The 19221-nt window shown below is 46.8% G+C and overlaps 1 protein-coding gene across 1 annotated transcript in view; it reads right to left on the bottom strand.

Moving 5' to 3' along the window:
- Positions 1 to 19221, bottom strand: part of CLTC (clathrin heavy chain) — a 117266-nt gene that overhangs the window by 26141 nt on the left and 71904 nt on the right. The window contains exons 14-22 of the mRNA XM_083379647.1: positions 16900 to 17063; positions 13545 to 13670; positions 12191 to 12333; positions 11741 to 11975; positions 10016 to 10138; positions 9770 to 9915; positions 8305 to 8488; positions 6127 to 6319; positions 2425 to 2582 (exon numbers count right to left, since the gene is read on the bottom strand). Of these exons, the coding sequence (XP_083235773.1) occupies positions 2425 to 2582; positions 6127 to 6319; positions 8305 to 8488; positions 9770 to 9915; positions 10016 to 10138; positions 11741 to 11975; positions 12191 to 12333; positions 13545 to 13670; positions 16900 to 17063 (1472 nt within the window). The remainder of the gene's footprint in view (positions 1 to 2424; positions 2583 to 6126; positions 6320 to 8304; positions 8489 to 9769; positions 9916 to 10015; positions 10139 to 11740; positions 11976 to 12190; positions 12334 to 13544; positions 13671 to 16899; positions 17064 to 19221) is intronic.

Genomic DNA, 19221 nt, shown 5'->3' with positions numbered 1-19221 from the left:
TGTGATGACCCAGGGCACAGCACAGAGGCAATGCAGTCAGTTGGCAAGTCAAACAGTCCTTTTATTGCTCCAAATTTTCCCCAAATGCTCCCACATTTGCTAGCAAGTCTCCCACAAAAGAACACACACACACACACACACACACACACACACACACACACCTTCAGCCAACTCTGGCTGAAAGTAGGTTCAAATACAGTCTGATTAGCATTAAGAAAGCACTCAAGGCCAGGGAGATAACAAGGAAGAAAACATAAACTTAAGGAGTCTGTTTGAATCCTAGCTTGCCTAAGCAGTTTTTCAAAAGAGAGAATCTGAAACACAGTCCGAGGTCTTTAAACATACAAACAACGTGGTCGGTCAGTCCAATGGTCAGAGTTTCCAGGTTTCCAAACAGGAGTCCCAGAACAAGAGATCAGCAACAATACACAACACTCCAAGGGATCAGCGTTCGTCCCCAACAAGTGCTCCTCCCCGCAGCGTCTCTTTAAATCTCAATCTCCAGGTGTCCCTTGTGGAGAAGGGCTGGACGCTCTCCCGAGTAACTATAGAATGAACCTTTATTGTCAAAGTACAACCATGTATACATTGAGATTGGCTGAGCCTCCCTTCGTGCCCCCACCCCCAACTCACAGTGACAACAAACCCTCCCATCTTATTACACCATGTGAGCTAACTGCACACAACACACCGGCCTCACAAGTCAATCATGCATAAAGTTTATCAAATTATGTCCCGTTCAAGAGCCTAACAGCCCATGGATAAAAGCTGTTCTTCAGCCTGTTGGTACGGCTGGCTACACTCCTGTATCTCCTACCCGATGGTAGGAGAGTAAAGAGGTACCGACCAGGGTGTGAGTCGGCCCTGAGAATTTTCCTCACTCTTCCAAGACAGCAGGCCCTGGCGAGGTCATCCAGTGATGTCAGGGGACAGCCCACGATGTCTTGTGCTGTCCTCACCACCCTCTATAATACTTTCCTATCCGCGGCTGTCAGACCAGCATACCAAACCACAATACAGTGCGAGAGGACGCTCTCTATAGTACACCGGTAAGAGGGAGTTATTGAGCATGCCTGCGTTGTTCCCTCCTTCTCTCCACTCTCCTTGCTCTAGGTGTTGTGATTCAGGGTCAGCCTATGGGTTCGGCAGTTGGGTCGGACGACTCAGAGGAGGAGGAGGAGGGGGGTGTTGAAGAGCTTGCTGAGGGGATTGGACAGCTTGATGAGAGCCCTCAGCCAGGCCCCTCTCACCTGGTTATGACTCAAACCCAGCTGTGTGAGCCTGACAGCGTGGATGAAGATGACCCACAGCTGGCCCTGTTCAAGGATGCCCGACGCAGGAGGCAGTCAGTCAGGAGTAAACAGAGGAAGGCAATGGGGCTCCTCGGAAGGAGGCAGAGAGAAGCCACACCCTGAACTGTATTTAAGGGGGAATGCGTGGGAGGGCTGGTTTGCTGAAGGCAACCGCTTGAAAAGCTCCTGTTTCTTGGTTCGTGTCTTGTTCTATTTGTTTTTGTAGCAATAAATTTGGCAGGCGTAATTCCAGCCTCTTGCCTTCTTGTAAAAGGGGTTGTCCCTGCCTTTTCTGCAGGGCCGGTAGCAGGCTGGTACAGAACACTAGGATCAGGTGGGGGTGGCCCTTGCTCATCTCCTGAACTCTCCCTCTCCTGTTCCTCCTCTTCCAATCCTGAAGGGCCCTGGCCTGCCTCGGCCTGCTCCTCCCCACATCCCTCCGAAGCCACAGACCCCTCTCCCTCCTGCTTCCATAGGGTCCCCCGCCCCTTCCCGCTCATTTTCCTCCGCAGATTCAGGCTCAGAGGGAGGCATGACATTGCCCAAATCATCCCTGTTACTGAGTGTGTTACAGCTGGAGCCAACACATCAAGTCTAAAGATTCACTTATCTCCCGTTTCTTCTGCGCTTCCCACGAGGAGATCAGAGCAGCACCTGCAGCCCCGACTCCCTCCTGACTTTATTTTTCTTACAACCCCCTTGCGAGGTGGGAGAAGGACCCGTAACTCGCTCAAGAGCTGGCAAAGCGCATCAGGGCGGGGTGATGGTTCCAACCAGCTTCTTCCCAACCCCAGTTCCCTCGCCTTCCTTCACCCCACCGAGGGCTCCCAAATCCTGCCTAAGAGTCTCCATCACGGTAACCACCAGCAGACAAGTTGGGTGGTGGTGGGGGGGGAAGGAAATGCCACGTTTGGCTGGCAATTCTTACAAAAGCTGCCCCAGAGTCACCTTGTAGGGAAGACGGATGACATAAAATAAATAAATAATTAATAAATAAATGAAAAAAGGGTGTGGGGGGGGACTACTGACCTTCCCAACCCTGCAGAGAGATGGAAGGCAGACGTCTAATCTGAGGATTAAGAGGAAACCCTCAGCCTGCAGATTAAAAAAACCCGGGGTTGGAAGCACTCACTTGCTGAATGTGAGCGTTGTTGGGCCCGTTGATGAATTCTTCCAGTTCAGCCAGGCGGTTTGTTTTGGCCAGAGCAAAAATAAGCTCCGTCTCCACGTAGGATTCCCTGGCCTTTCGGCGAGCCATCTGCAAGTACTTCACCAGCTCTTCCCAGTTGCCTAGGTGGGGAACAAAAAAAAAAGAGAGGAGGCAGCTCCTAGTCACATCGCAAGAACCATTTGCGGGCCGTTCGGTCCCTATCCTTTGAAAAGGAGGCAGGAGAGACGGATATAACGGTCATGGCGATTGCCAGCCTCGCCAGGGCAAGCTCAACCCGGTGACAAATGTCCCTTTAAAATCAGGAATGGGAAGTGGGGGGGGGAGGAAAGAGAGAGGCAATCCCAGCATGTGCAGCCCTGGCGAAACCCAAAAGACTGAGCCATCAGTGTGCCGATTAATTTCTACTTTAAGATCGGGCTGTGTCTGGAATTTTATTAGAGCCAAACAGTTGCTCATTCTTGCGGAGTGGAACACAAGGTTCCCAAAACTGGGAGGAAGGGGGGGAGTGGGGGGGGGGAGAAAAAAAATCAGGTCAGCCGAACAATCCACTTCTTTGTCATCTACTCGTTGTACTGGGCATGCCCGTTCACACATCTGTTGCCGAATAAATGTACTTCCCAAGTACACGGGCTCTTTTCCCATAGGAGAGGTGACCACCTCTAGCCTTTGTACATAGGTGCGCAGAGAAAGGGATCTGAAGAGAGAACCGTGTTGAAAGGGGAAGACGACACTCGAATTGCATTCGCTCGGGGAAGGAGACAGGAAGAGGGACAGCCAAAGTCACGTTAGACGTTTCCTCTGGTTTCGGAGGCTTTTGCCATTTTTATAATCTACCCAGAGAGAATCAAAAAAAGGAGGCAATATCTGGTAGAGAGAAGAGTCAGTGGGACCCCAAGAAATCTGATGGGTCCTTGGTTCTCTCTGAGCTTCTTTTCTTGCAGACATTTCCTTACCCAACTAGGTAACGTCATCAATGCAAGAAGGCAGTGGGGTTCGCCATTTATTTATTAGCTAGTGGCTTGCCCTGTCAGCACTGGTAGGAGTCCTCTTGGATTAACCTTAAGAGCATGAAAAAGGTTCTAGAAGGCAGTACAGACAGTCCTCAACTTACAACAGTTATGACCATTTTTCAAACTTACGACAGTTGCAGCATCTGCTGTGGTCACGTGGTCAAAATTCAGGCACTTGGCAACTGACTCATATTTATGACGGTTCCAGTAGCTTGGGGTCATGTGATCCCCTTTTGTGACTTTCTGACATGCAAAGTCAATAGGAGAGCCAGATTCACTTAGCAACCGTGTTACTAATTTAACAACTGCAGCGATTCGCTCCAGAAAGGTCATAAAATGGGCAAGAAAGAAATGGGGCAAAATTCACTTAACCCATGTCTCACTTAGCAACAGAAATGCTGGGCTCAGTTGGGGGCTAAAGGACTACCTGTATTTTCAATATTAACCTCAAATTACGAATGCAGGGGCATAACCTCAACTGGCCAGGAGGGAAGTTTAAAAGTCATGTTAGAAAGGATGACCTTACAGAGGAATGGAAGCTTGGAATCAACTTATAAGTGGGTCAGTTCTCAGTAACTGAGTTTAAACATGCTTGGGATAAGCACATGTCCATCATCTGACAAAATTTTAAAAATAAAATTAAAAAAGAGCGAACAATTATTTCAAAAATAATAAATGAAGAGTCTAATTAACATAAGGAGTAGGGATGACACGATAGCAGTGCTCCAATATCTCAGGGGCTGCCCCAAAGAAGAGGGAGTCAAGCTGTTCTCCAAAGCACCTGAAAGCAGGACAAGAAGCAACGGATGGAAACTAGTCAAGGAGAGAAGCAACCTAGAACTAAGGAGAAATTTCCTGACAGTGAGAACAATTAACCAGTGGAACAACCTGCCTCCAGAAGCGGTGAATGCTCCAACACTGGAAGTTTTTAAGAAGAGACCGGACAGCCATTTGTCTGAAATTGTATAGGGTTTCCTGCCTGAGCAGGGGGTTGGACTAGATGACCTCCAAGGTACCTTCCAGCATTATTATTGTTACCACATCATCATCATCACTATATTATTATTATTACTATTATTACTATTATTATTATTATGATTATTAAAAAAGAAAACGAAAAGAAAAAAACCCTCAAAGGGCAGACTCGATAGACCACTGGATCTTTTTGTGCCATGAGTTTTCTATGTTTCTATACATTAGTGGCTTTGCCCTGTCAGTGTTGGTGGGAATGTTCTTGAATTAGGTTGGGGTTTACTGTTGGTTGGTTTGATAGTGGAAGGTCTGCAAAAAAAAAAAAAACACCCCACCAAGCTCAGAGAGCACCAAGTACCCCACAGGTTCAACCCTGAGCTACCAATGTTCTCTTCTAATTGAGACTGCGCGAGTTTACAGATTCAGTTTCTAGCTTGGCCTTTCCAGCTGGCTGATTTGAGGTTCCAGTTTTTTGTAAACCACAGACTGGAAAAGTTTGTTTCCACCTAGAGCAGGGGTAGGCCACCTTGGCTCTTTGATGACTCGTGGACTTCAACTCCCAGAATTCCTGAGCCAGCCACGCTGAGGAGAAAGGGAGAGGTTTCCATGCTGAGCCATGCCGGCTCAGGAATTCTGGGAGTTGAAGTCCACGAGTCATAAAAGAGCCAAGGTGGCCTACCCCTGGCCTAGGCCGCTTTATGACTCATGGACTTCAACTCCCAGAATTCCTGAGCCAGCCACGCTGAGGAGAAAGGGAGAGGTTTCCATGCTGAGCCGTGCTGGCTCAGGAATTCTGGGAGTTGAAGTCCACGAGTCATCAAAGAGCCAAGGTGGCCTACCCCTGGCCTAGGCCGCTTTATGACTCATGGACTTCAACTCCCAGAATTCCTGAGCCAGCCACGCTGAGGAGAAAGGGAGAGGTTTCCATGCTGAGCCATGCCGGCTCAGGAATTCTGGGAGTTGAAGTCCACGAGTCATAAAAGAGCCAAGGTGGCCTACCCCTGGCCTAGGCCGCTTTATGACTCATGGACTTCAACTCCCAGAATTCCTGAGCCAGCCACGCTGAGGAGAAAGGGAGAGGTTTCCATGCTGAGCCGTGCTGGCTCAGGAATTCTGGGAGTTGAAGTCCACGAGTCATCAAAGAGCCAAGGTGGCCTACCCCTGGCCTAGGCCGCTTTATGACTCATGGACTTCAACTCCCAGAATTCCTGAGCCAGCCACGCTGAGGAGAAAGGGAGAGGTTTCCATGCTGAGCCATGCCGGCTCAGGAATTCTGGGAGTTGAAGTCCACGAGTCATAAAAGAGCCAAGGTGGCCTACCCCTGCCCTAACCAACTTGCTCAGACTGAGGAAGTTAACAGAATAACAGAGCTGGAAGGGACCTTGGAGGTCTTCTAGTCCAACCCCGTTCTGGCGAAACGTCTCAAACCAACAAGATAAAAATAAATCCAGTTGCCCCAACTCAATTTCCAGAGAGCCCTTCAACCGCTTGCTCCATTTTCTTTCTTTCCTTCCTTAGGTCAGCCCCAGCTCAGGAATTCTGGGAGTTGAAGTCCGCCAGTCGTAAAAGAGCCGAGGTTGCCCACCCGATTAAGGGCCACGGGAGGCGTATTGTGTGTTCTCACGAAGGCTACTTAATGGGGAGCAGGGGCGAGGGGGGAAAACAGCCATCAATTCCCTACCGCTTGTGTTGGCAGCCTGGACAACCTCCATGTAGGACGACGGATCGTCTGCTTTGATGTAGGAGTCAATGGCTTCCTTCACCATCCCTTTCTGGAGCTGAGCTTTGGCCAGCTGGCTCCACACGGCAGGCTCATTGCAACGCTCAGCAAACTCATAGGCTCGGTCCAGGTTCCCAATGTGCTCGATCAAAACCTAGAAAAAAAGAGCAACAACTTTCCACAAGAGCCTTGCAAAGACGACGGACTCAACTGCAGTTGGGAAAACCTCTTGTGGTGCAAGGAAGCAACGATAAGAACATCCAAAGAGCTGGAGAAGACTTGACTTTTAAGAAATAAAAAAACACAACCCTACATCAGTGGCTCTCGACCCGTGTTCTGCAAACCCCTGGGGGGGGCACATTGTTATCATACGGGGGTCCGAGAAAGGCTTGAAAAAATGTTATGATTTAAAACTTGAGGGTGTTTTTTTTTGGGGGGGGGGGTGTTCCATAGCTATGGTCCGTAGCCACCACGGGTATTTAAAAGGGGCTCATTTTGAAGAAGAGGTTGAGACCCATTGAACTACATCATTAGCCAGACAGATGGAAGTTATAGGCACTTGAAACAAAGACACTCGGAACCGTGTGGGTGAAGAAAGGGTGCAAACAAATTCCAGTCCCATCTCTGAATTTTATTTTATTTTTAAAATTCCATTTATATCCCGCCCTTCTCCGAAGACTCAGGGCGGCTTACAAGCTTAGCAGTAGCCTTCATTCTATGTATATGCCTGCTTATTAGGGCTTTCACACACCCCACAAGCGGCATTATTACAAAGTCAGCTTAATTGCCCCCAACAATCTGGGTCCTCATTTTACCTACCTCGGAAGGATGGAAGGCTGAGTCAACCTTGAGCCTGGTGGGACTCGAACCTGCAGTAATTGCAGGCAGCTGGTGTTACTTAAGGAGGCATTAGCCCACTGCTCCACCAATTTTCTGGGTCCTATACTGAGTAGAGTACTCTACTGACTGAGTAAAGTACCAAAGTTGGTTTTTTTTTCTTTTCAAAAGGCAATTGGGCTTTGTCTTTTTCCTTGAAGATGTTTCGCTTCTAGTCCAAGAAGCTTCTTCAGTTCTGACTGAATGGTGGAGGATAGAAGGATTTATATTCTTTGCAGCCATCTGGTTGTTTAGCACTCCTTTCAGAGAGTCGTTAAGGCCACTTGGAGATTTATCTGTGCCCTCCGGATCACCTGAACAATGCAAATAGGTAGGGAGCCTTCTTGGAAATTTATTTATTTATTTATTATTTAAATTTATATACCGCCCTATTCCCGTAGGACTCAGCATACAAAATTAAAATCAGTTAAAACTATAATTAAATTAAATTAATTAAATTAAATTACAATCCCTGAAGTTAAACTAAAACCCAATTAAATTAAATTAAATTAAAACCCCTGAAAGGACTGTTTTAAAGAAGAGATAGGTGGTATCCCTCCCCCTCTGTTGAGAGAGGGATGTTCAGTCTTAAAATTTAAGAAGAGACTGGACAGCCATTTGCCTGAAATGGTATAAGGTTTCCTGCCTGAGCAGGGGGTTGGACTAGATGACCTCCAAGGTCTTCTTCTTCTTCTTCTTCTTCTTCTTCTTCTTCTTCTTCTTCTTCTTCTTCTTCTTCTTCTTCTTCTTCTTCTTCTTCTTCTTCTTCTTCTTCTTCTTCTTCTTCATCATCATTATTATTATTATTAAAATAGATGGCCTTTTCGACCCCTCTTTCAAACCAGCGGTCCTCTCTGTGCAAAATGTGTACTTTGCGGATGCTTCCATCCTCCACATTCAGTCAGAACTGAAGAAGCTTCTTGGGTAAGATGCGAAACGTCTTCCAAGGAGAAAACACAAGTCCAGTTGCCTTCTGAAAAAGCATCCTTGGGACAGCCATGACCTGGATGACTGAAAATCTCCACAGTAGTGCACTGATGGAAGTTATCTAGTTTGGTGATGAAATATCTGCAATAAAACTACCAAGCCCGCAGAGAACCAAGGACCCCACCCGCACCCCACCTCACCCACAAAAAGTATGTATTATAAATGCTAGAGCGCATGGGTTTTATCTAGTGGCGCACCAGGAGATGGAATTCAAGATCAAAGCAACTTTCAGCCATCATTGGCACATCAAATTTGGCTGGGAAGGGTCGAAGTTACCTGGATGGCAGAAGTGTTGACGTCAAATTTCCGAAAGATGGCAAAGGCTTCTTCGAAAAGTTCGTTGCTGATGGCAATGTTGGCGATGTCAGGGGCATCATAGTTATCCAGGCGATTGATGTATTCCATGACCCGGGTGCGGTCAGCCTTGATTGCTGTCAGAATGAGCAGGTTCTGGAGATTCCTTTAAAAAAAAAAGCAATAAGATGCAAATAGATCATCATCATAAGCTGGAGACTTACCAGACTTCAACGGACAAATTTAAGACTCACCTGGACTTTAATTCCCAGAATTCCCCAGCTAGCATTGCTGGTTGGGGAATTCTGGGAGTTGAAGTCTATATGTCTTAAAGTTGTCAAGGTTTGGAAATACTAACTTAAGAGACCACAAGCCTTAGCTCTGATTTGTCTACTCTAAGATTCTGAAGAGTGAAAAGAAGAGAGTCATTTGTCCAGATATTATGGGAAAGGGGAGAAGATCAAATGACGCATCAAGAAGGGAAGGCAGGGTGTGTTATGGGTCCAATCAATCAGAGATGGACATCTTGCGGGCCCACAAAAAGGGCCTTCTCAGTGGAGGCCCCCTCTCTATGGAACATCGTTCTCCCCCTGGTACAGTTGGCCCCCACTTTACTGCTTTTTTGAAAGGCCCCAATGATGTGGTTTTGTCAGCGGGTCTGGGGACCCCAAGTGGAGATGGAGCCAATCAAATGGATGGTTTGATTGTATTACTGCTACCGTGGGGATGAGTGGTGGGGCTTGTGGGTTTTTATGTTATGATCTTTCATGTTGCAAGCCGCCTGGAGTCACCTCCGTGTAAGCTAGGCAGCCATTAATTTGTTACAATAGGTAGCTAGGTGAGTAGATGATTGATAGAAATATAGCTAGCTAGCTAGACCAGGGGTAATCAACCTTGGCACTTTTATGACTCATGGACTTCAACTCCCAGAATTCCTGAGCCAGCCTGGCTCAGCCTGGCAACCTCTCCATTTCTCCTCAGCATGGCTGGCTCAGGAATTCTGGGAGTTGAAGTCCACGAGTCACAAAAGAGCCAAGGTTGCCTACCCCTGAGCTAGACAAATGGATAGATGAATGGGGAAAGGGGGAGAGGGGAAGAGAGGGGGGAGAGAAAGGGGGAAAGAGGAGGAGAAAGAAGGGGAGAGGGAGGGGAGAGAAAGAGAGGGAGGGGGAGAGGGGGAAAAGGGAAGAGAAAGAGAGGGAGGGGAGAGAGAGGAGAAGGGAAAAGGGGGAGGGAGGCATGGGGAGAACAGAAGAGAAAGAGGGAGGGGGGAGAAAGGGAGGGGGAGAGGGAGGGGAGGGAGGGGAGGGAGGGAGGGAGGGAGGGAGGGAGGGAGAGAGAGAGAGAGAGAGAGAGAGAGAGAGAGAGAGAGAGAGAGAGAGAGAGAGAGAGAGAGAGAGAGAGAGAGAGAGAGAGAGAGAGAGAATGGGGCAGACAAAGTACTAACCTGTGTTCACTGAACACAGAATTATCCAGGACAATTTTCTCCAACAGTTCAATAAGTTCATTCGGGAGGTCAGCGGTCATGAAAGCCTTGACGGTGACGGAGACCTCTTCGGGATCCTGAGTCTCGGAGAGAGCTGTCTGCACAACCTAGCCACCAAAGAGGGCGCAACGGTCAACTCAGCATTGCTTTTTTTTCCCCACACTCATCCCACATGCCAGCCAGCGCAGAGGCCTCAAGAGAGCCCACCTGGTCAATGAGAGGCCGCCGGTAAGGGTTGCTCTCGAGCAGCACGCTGGCCCACAGTTCCGGATCCTTACGGCGCACCAAGTACCGGGAGAGGCTCTTGAAGAGGGAATTCTCGTTGCATACCTGGAGGACAAAAGGGGTTGACACAATGAGGACGAGGGCCTCCTTTGGTGGGGGAAAAGAACAAAGTTTCACACTGCCAGCGGAAGAAGAGTATTTATTTATACTTCTGGGTGGAATTCTGGAGTCCTTGAGGCTCTCTGAGCTTGGCTGTATTCCATTACCAAACTAGCTAGCACCGGCAGCCCCTCACACTGATGATGTTACCTAGTTTGGTAATGAAACATCTGCAAGAAAACCACCAAGGTCAGAGAGAGAGAGAGAGCCAAAGACCCCAAAGGTTCAGGACACGGTTTCTGAAGCCTGAAAAAAACAAAGGGGAAAATAAATATGCTGGACCCCTTAACTAGCTTGGAACAGGCTTTTCCTGCAGAGCTCTGAACAAGTCAAGAGGCTGGACCAGGGGTAGACAACCTTGGCTCTTTTAATGACTCGTGGACTTCAACTCCCAGAATTCCTGAGCCGGCATGGCTCAGCATGGAAACCTCTCCCTTTCTCCTCAGCATGGCTGGCTCAGGAATTCTGGGAGCTGAAGTCCAGGAGTCATAAAAGAGCCAAGGTTGCCTACCCCTAGTCTCGACTCAGTTTCCACAAACGTACAAACTAGGATAGCCGTGGCTTCGCTTCTCGTGAACCATCAAGCAAAGAATGTTAAAATCGGTCTTTACAGTTGGTGAACTCTCAAGCTTCCTCCCTGCGTTATATATTCAAGATGGTCAGGGTTTCATATTTATACGTTGCGCATTTGCGGGGGTGTGGGTCTATACGTATGTTGTATGTAGTATGTTTAGGTGTGTGTCATATATGTGTTCACTTTGAGAGCGGGCAACTAAATTTCATTTTTGATGTGTGCCGTTGTGCCCACAGTAAAAAAAAAAAGACAATAAATGTTATCTTGGACTTAGGCTGAGCACCAAAGAATGGAGGCCTTTGAACTCTGGTGCTGGAGAAGACTCCTGCGAGTCCCTTGGACTGCAAGGCGATCAAATCGGTCCGTCCTAGAGGAGATCAACCCTGACTGCTCTTTAGAAGGCCAGATCCTGAAGTGGAAACTCACCAATCCTTTGGCCACCTAATGAGAAGAAGGAAGGACTCACTGGAGAAGAGCCCAATGCTGGGAAAGGTTGAGGGCAAGAGAAGAAGGGGACGACAGAGAATGAGGTGGCTGGATGGAGTTACTGAAGCAGTAGGCGTGAGCTTAAATGGACTCCAGAAGATGGTCGAGGACAGGAAGGCCTGGAGGAACGTTGTCCATGGGGTGGCGATGGGTCGGACATGACTTCGCAACTAACAACAACAAAAGGTTATCTCATCTCATCTCATCTCATCTCATCTCACCTCACCCTATCTTATCTCATCCTATCTCATCTCATCCTATCTTCTCTCATCCCATCTCATCTTACAAGGGTTCTGTATAATGATTGACGCCATTAACAGTGAGACCCACTGAAGAGAATATTCGTAACTCATGTCCCAAATGCGCTCGTAACACGAGGCCGATCTATACCAAACGGATTCCTCAGCCTCAGAAGAATGAACCAGGAACCACCCCACCCACCCCATTTCTCTCCTTTTTTTCACCATCCTCTTTACCAAGAAACTCACATTGATAAGCTCCTGGTCACACTGTCCTCGCTCGTAAGCCACACAAGCCAGATGCGGATCTCTCTTCTCACAGTACTTTCCCACCACGCGGCTGTCGTAATAGGGGTTCTCTCGTAAAAACCTTTCCGGGTTATTGTTGCTATCGATGTAAATTTTAGCCAGGGCGTTGTGGGTAGCCGGTTCTTCGCAACCCTCGTGAATTCTTGCTTCCAGCCAAGGCAGGAGGAGTTTTAACCTAAGGAGGAAACGGCATTGGGTTTTAGACAGCTCCTAAATGGGGCTGGCAGTTTTGTTGCCTTCTAGGACCGGGGTCCCCAATCTCAACAACTTTAAGGCTTGTGGACTTCGACTCCCAGAATTCCCCAGCCAGCCACGAATGAAATAAATATGGACTATATTCAGCCTGCGGCTATGCCTGGGACTGAAACATGAGAATTCACAGGAAATTACCTGTTCCTTTTTTCCACTTCGGCGACAAGTTCATCAGTGGAGAATTGTCCTCTCACCACCAACATCAAGTTCTTGATGACATCTTCAGAGCAGTCCACGTCCAACAAGCCACCAATGACCACTGGAAGACGGCTCGGGTTCACCTGCAGCCATAATTCAAATTCAATTCAATTCAGGCCAGGCCAGGTCAGGTCAAGTCATCAGTTGGCATATACAGGCAGTCCCCAACTTACAAGCATTCGCCACCATCACAAACTTACAAGCACTCGTTTAGTGACCGTGGGAGTTACACAGCACTGAAAAAAGTGATGTATGACCCGTTTTTCACACTCACGCAGCACCCCCATATAATCAAAATTCAGACGCCTGGCAATGGGCACGTATTTCTGACGGCTGCAGTGTCCCGGGGTCATTTAATCCCCTTTTTGCAACCTTCCGATGACCAAAGTCAATGGGGAAGCCAGAGTCACTTAACAGTCATTGCTAACTTCACAACTGCAGTGAATCAATCAATCAATCAATCAATCAGTCAATCAGAACAGAGTTTGAAGGGATCTTGGGAGGTCTTCTAGTCCAACCCTCTGCTTTCATTTAACAAGTGTGGCAAGGAAGGTCGTAAAATGGGGCAAAACCCATTTAATATCTGTCTTGTTTAGTAATGGAAATGTGGGTCTTCGTTGTGGCCATAAGTTGAGGACTATCTGCAGTTGCCCACTCCAGAGGACTCACACAAAACCCAAAAAGAAAGCAAAAGAATTAAAAGATGTTAAAACCACCAGCGACCACAGAAGCCAAGCTTCCTGAAACTTCACAGAGGGTTTGATAGATGAAGCAGCTTCGGGCCATTGCTGCCGGTGTAGTTCAACGAAGGAGCCTCGTTAAGCTGCTAAATCAGCGGCGGCCAAACTTTTTTATACCCTGCGCCCCTAGAACGCTTCTATTTTCTCGCACCCCTTACAAAAGTTCAAAATAACGGCAACGGGTTATGCAGATATCCTATAATTTTGAAAACCCAAGTTTTCACGCCCCCCCCCCCGAAATATCGTCTCACACCCCCTGGCGTTTGGGAAATGTCTGAAGTCCTGGTTCTGCTGTCTTCCTTGGGGTTCACAGATGAATATGAAGCCATGGAGCTGGTTAGTGCCCCCAAGGCACCTTTTAATTAACTTTTTAATGTTGCATTTTAATAATCTTAGCCTCTTTTTATATTTTACACGCAGTTTTTATGTTTTGATATTTTATTTGCACGCTGCCCAGAGTCCCTCTTTAAGGGAGATGGGCGCTTTCTAAATTGGATCAATAAATGAAAATGAAAGAACAAAACCACAAGTTGTGCCTTAATAGATGATCTTACCTTTTGCACGTAGATCTCAATGTATTTCTGGAGATTGTTCCTATACAGGTACAGGACCAGGTCGTGAACAAAGTCAAAGCGGTCACAAACAATGATCAGCGGGAGCTGGTCTGTCAACTTGGCTTCCTGCAAACAGAAAGCGGGGATTTGTTAAATTTATTTATTGAATGGCTGTCTGGGGCTACTCAGCTCTACAGCGAAAAAGCCAACAATAATCTGAAACACAATCCCTTTAACTTTTTACCCAAGATATCAAATATAAAATGGCAACCAAACAATGTGATCAGTCTTTGCATAGATAAGCCCAACGGGTCAACTAGCCAGGAACAGCTGAATTCCCATTCAAATCTTTCGTTAAAAGGACACGTTTTAAGGTCTCCCGTCGTCTCCAAGTTCCTACAGTCCTTTTAAAGCTACGGAGGATCCAAACACAGCTTTCCAGCCGGCTTGGGTCCCCAAAAGTGTTTGACCAAAAGCACAAGACCACAAAGGATTACAAGCCTATTCTAAGCATCGGTATTTATCAGCTGCAGCAATTCTCGAGTGTGCTGGATAAACTCTGGGATTGCAAGAAACAAGATATAGGCATTTTGTCCCGTCCCCCGCCCACCCAGGCTCATAAATTGCAGCGGTTAAACAATTCCCAGATATTCAGAGAGGGAAATTTTTGCCAAAGAGGAAAAAATACACTGCCCTAATTCTGCTTCCTACTATGTGTGCGTATAGGTAAAGTTGTGGGTTGATGGTCAAGGCTGCCTTCATTTGAAAGACAGATTTCACCTTATTAAATGAGATTCTTGCTTGGAAGCCAAATGTTTGAAGCAGGGTGCCGAAGCTTTTAAAAGCAAGAGCCGTGTAGTGTAACTCTAGGCCAGGGGTGCACAATCTTGAAAGGTTTCAGACAGGTAGACTTCAACTTTCAGAATTGGTGGCCCCTTCTGGGAGAATTTACGATTCCTCCCCAAAGTTGCTAGTGCTGGGGTTTTTAAATCCAGATCTGGCTTTTTCAATTCCCTATCTGGGTTTATCGTTATTTTTTATTTTTAACATTTAAGGAAATCTACATTTTTCTATGTATTACATTATAGTGTCTGTATGAAAAAGGTGAACATAATTTGGTTTAAAACTGATTTGTTCTGCTTTGTTTTTTTTTGTTATCAGGTTTTTTTTTGTGTAGAACAGGGGTCTTCAAACTTGGCCCTTTGATGACTTGTGGACTTCAACTCCCAGAATTCCTCAGCCTGGCTGAGGAATTCTGGGAGTTGAAGTCCACAAGTCATCAAAGGGCCAAGTTTGAAGACCCCTGGTGTAGAATATCGAGTTATTTCAGCACAATTTTTTTTTAAGGAAACTCCACCGGCAACTCTGCTCCACCCATCCTGAATTTCATTAAAAGTGGAAGTTCCTCACCTCTCTGCAGGAATAAACTGAAGGCTACAGATAGTCCTTGACTTACAACAGTTTGTTTAGGGGCCACTCAAATTTACAACGGCACTGAGAAAAGCAACTTACAACCATTGTTCACACTTACAACCGTTGCAGCATCCCCATGGTCAAGTGATCAAAATCCAGGCACTTGGCAACTGGCATGTATTTATGACGGTTGCAGTGTCCCGGGGTCATGTGATCACTTTTTGTGACCTTCTGACCAGCAAAGTCAATGGAGGAACCAGATTCACTTAACAACCCTGTGACTAATTGAACAACTGCAGTGATTCACTTCACAACTGTGGCAGGAAAAGGTCGCAAAATGGAGCCAAGCCCACTTAACAACTGTCTTGCTTAGCCACAGAAATGTTGGCTCAATTGTGGCCGTAAGTCAAGGACTACCTGTAGTCGGTAGGTATGCCAAGGCTACCAATTAAGCCACACCCCTGCATTATTTTCAAGATCAAATCCCCAAAATTTTAACTTTATGCACCGTTTCTTCCATCGGGTGCCCTACAACTGCAGTAGGGCTGCACCTCCCAGAATTCTCCAGCTATAACGCTACGCAGGAGTGGAAAGTGAAGGTGCGAGCTGATCGGCACAGCCTCTAATAGAAAAATTACCTGGTACATGTCCTGAATATTCCACAGACACCGGGAACAGCACAAAAGACAACAGACTGATCAGAAAATGATGGACACAAACAACGATGATTTGTACGTTGCTCTCCCAGATGGCTGCTGAGCGAACTTGAAACCCTAGCCAGCCCTTCTGCCTCCCCAGATAATCCAAGTGAGAGGCAACTGCAACCTTATGTATAATGGCTGCCTATTATGCCAGAGCAGTAGGTTTTAGGTCACCGTTTTGCAGGAAACTATCTCGTGGCCCTTTAAAATAACACCTGTCCTACCGCAAAAGCCATCTTCTGAATTTACTCCAAGATCCTGGTATCCCTGGAGCAGGAAGCTATCTCTAGCAGCCTTCCACCACCTGGTGATTGCCTGCTGTCCCTCTGTGGAATTCTGGGAAAAGCAGAGCAAGGCAGAAGAAACCATCGACAGAAGAGAATATTTGTAGCTCAGGGTTGTGGGGTCCTTGGTGCTTTCTGAGGTTGGTGGTTTTCTTGCAGACGTTTCGTTACCCAACTGGTTAATATCTTCAGGACAGTCCCACCAATAGTGACAGCCTAGCCACCAGCCACTCCCTTCTAGCACTGATGATGTTACCTAGTTGGGTAATGAAATGTCTGCAAGAAAGCAACCAAACTCAGGGAGAATCATGGACGCCACCTGTAAGGTGCAGCTTTGACAATCCGAAAGTCTGACTTCAGTTTTCTCATGCTACGGCATGAAATAGCTGCTCAGAGACCTGAACATCTAAGCTCAACAAATAAATAAGTAAACTAAAAAAATAAAAATAAATGCTAAGGTCAAGCCCTCTAGCGCTATCTTGACCAAAGAAACAAGAGTCGTCTAGATCAGTAAGATTTAATGCATGAATTAGGGGTAAGGTACAGAGAATCCTGGGAACTTTAAAAAATAAAATATAAAAACCTTGGAGCTTTTCTTTTATTTCATGAGTTCAAATACGGAGTTCTTCTTCCCAGGCAAACTGGTCCAAGCCGCTCTTTATGCTTACAAGCTCCGATCCCATCTGTGGATTCAACCAGGGTTGCCCGGATTCCGCCAGGCTTTCTCTCAACCTCTTCCTAGTCCAGTGTTTTTCAAACTTGGCAACTTTTAAGACCTGTGGACTTCAACTCCCAGAATTCCCCTGCAGGACGGAAGTCCACCCATCTTAAAAGTTACCAAGTTTGAAAAACTCCGGACTACTCTCACCATTTAGACCATAAACACGGCTTTAGTAATAAGTAAGGTCCCAATATGAAAAAAAAGAGGGGGGGGTGTCCCACTCTTATCCTTTTTACCTTGAGGAAGTTCTTCACACGTTCTGGATCGTAGCAGTTGCTCTCCCTGCAAATTCTTTCCACCTCTTTAATTTGGCCAGTCTTACACGCAGCTTGGATGTATTTGAAGTGCACGTCAGGGTCTTGACTGAAGTTCACAATGGAGCCCAGGAAGTAGAAGAGACCTTGAAGGGAGTGGAAAAGAAAAGGGAGTAACCATGAAAAGAACTGGTCAGAAATCTTTTTGTTGCTTGGAAGTAATGGATTTTTGATAGAGGAGACTATTTGTAGCTTGGTTTTGTTTTCTTGCGGACATTTCATTACCCAACTAGGTAGCATCATCAGTGCTAGCAGGGATTGGAGTCTGCTCTCATTTTATATTGTGTATGTTATCCAGAGGGACGAGGTGGCTCAGTGGGTTAGGGCGCTGAACCTGTCGATCAGAAGGTCGGCAGTTTGGCGGGTCGAATCCCGAGGGCCGCGTAGCAGAGCGAGCGCCTGTTACTCGTCCCAGCTTCTGCCAGCCTAGCAGTTCGAAAGAATGTAAAAATGCAAGTAGAAAAATAGGGACCACTATGGTAGGAAGGTAACAGCGTTCCGTGCGCCTTTGGTGTCTAGTCATGCCGGCCACATGACCACGGAGACGTCCTCGGACAAGCGCTGGCTCTTCAGCTTTGAAATGGAGATGAGCACCGGCCCCTAGAATTGGAAACGACTAGCACGCATGTGCGGGGGAACCTTTACCTATGTTATAGCTGGGTAATGAAATGTCTGCAAAAAACAACAGAGAACAGCAAGAACCACACACTTCTACTAGTGTACATTGATTAACAGATTATTGAATTTAGATTAATAGTGCACTGATGATGTTACCTAGTTAGGTAATGAAATGTCCGCAAGAAAGCAACCAAGCTCAGAGACCACCAAGGACCCCACAGTCGTCGTCCTCCTCCCCTTCCCCACTCCTATCTAGCACTGATGATGTTATTTAGTTGGGTAATGAAAGGTCTGCAAGAAAACAACCAAGCCGAGAGACCACCAAGGGCCCCTTGTAACCAATTTTTCATTTGCTGAAAAGATTCCCCTGTAGCCATAGTGCAATTGCTTTTCACAAAACATTGAGTCTCACTCATTGCTGCCGAAATAACAACTGATCTAAAGCAGATTTCTCCAACCACATTTCCTCTTTTGTTGTTAGTTGCGAAGTCGTGTCCGACCCATCGCGGCCCTATGGACAATGATCCTCCAGGCTTTCCTGTCCTCTACCATCTGCTGGAGTCCATTTAAGCTGATGCCTACTGCTTCAGTGACTCCATCCAGCCACCTCATTCTCTGTCGTCCCCTTCTTCTCTTGCCCTCCATCTTTCCCAGCATTAGGCTCTTCTCCAGTGAGTCCTTCCTTCTCATTAGGTGGCCAAAGTATTTGAGTTTTAGCTTCAGGATCTGGCCTTCTAAAGAGCAGTCAGGGTTGATCTCCTCTAGGACCGACCGGTTTGATCACCTTGCAGTCCAAGGGACTCGCAGGAGTCTTCTCCAGCACCATAGCTCAAAGGCCTCAATTCTTTGGCGCTCAGCCTTTCTTATGGTCCAACTTTCACTGCCATACATTACAACCGGGAAGACCATAGCCTTGACTGTACGCACTTTTGTTGACAGGGTGATGTCTCTGCTTTTTAGTGTGCTGTCTAGATTTGTCATGGCTTTCCTCCCGAGGAGCAAGCGTCTTTTAATTTCTTGGCTACAGTCTCCATCTGCAGTGATCTTGGAGCCCAGGAAAATAAAATCTGTCACTACCTCCATTTCTTCCCCATCTATTTGCCAGGAATTGAGAGGGCCGGATGCCATGATCTTCCTCTTTAGTCCTCGACATACAAACATAATGGAGCTTGCCCTTTACCATCCTTATGACTGGATAGTCATTCAACAAGTCAGGCATGCGACCAATCTGATTTTATGACTTTTTTTGTGCTGGTGGTTAAGCAAATCTCCAGCACAATGGTTTGCTCTGGATGCAGTCTTGCTGAAAAATGCAAATAAAATGAAAACCGCCATAAAATGTGGTCACGTGACCGTGGGAGGCTGCAAACAACCGTAAATATGGTGTGCTACCAGCAGCCAAATTTTAGTCTGCAGAGGTAGGCCTGACCACTGGATCTTCAAATCTGGGTCGCAAGTCCCCTTCTTTGGATCCGTCCTAACTCTGGTCACTAAGCAACTGGTCGTAAGTCACGGTCTACATATAAAGCATTACATACGCTAGCTATTATACTGATGTTTGAAAATACGAAAGGCAGTCAGCCTTCAATCCAAGCCTTGGTTAGTCACACTTAAATCCACTGACAA

This window comes from Vipera ursinii, assembly GCF_947247035.1.
Source record: "Vipera ursinii genome assembly, chromosome: 1".
NCBI classification, from domain to species: domain Eukaryota; kingdom Metazoa; phylum Chordata; class Lepidosauria; order Squamata; family Viperidae; genus Vipera; species Vipera ursinii.
Note: the sequence above shows the minus strand (reverse complement) of the source record. Positions and strands in the feature narration are given on the sequence as shown.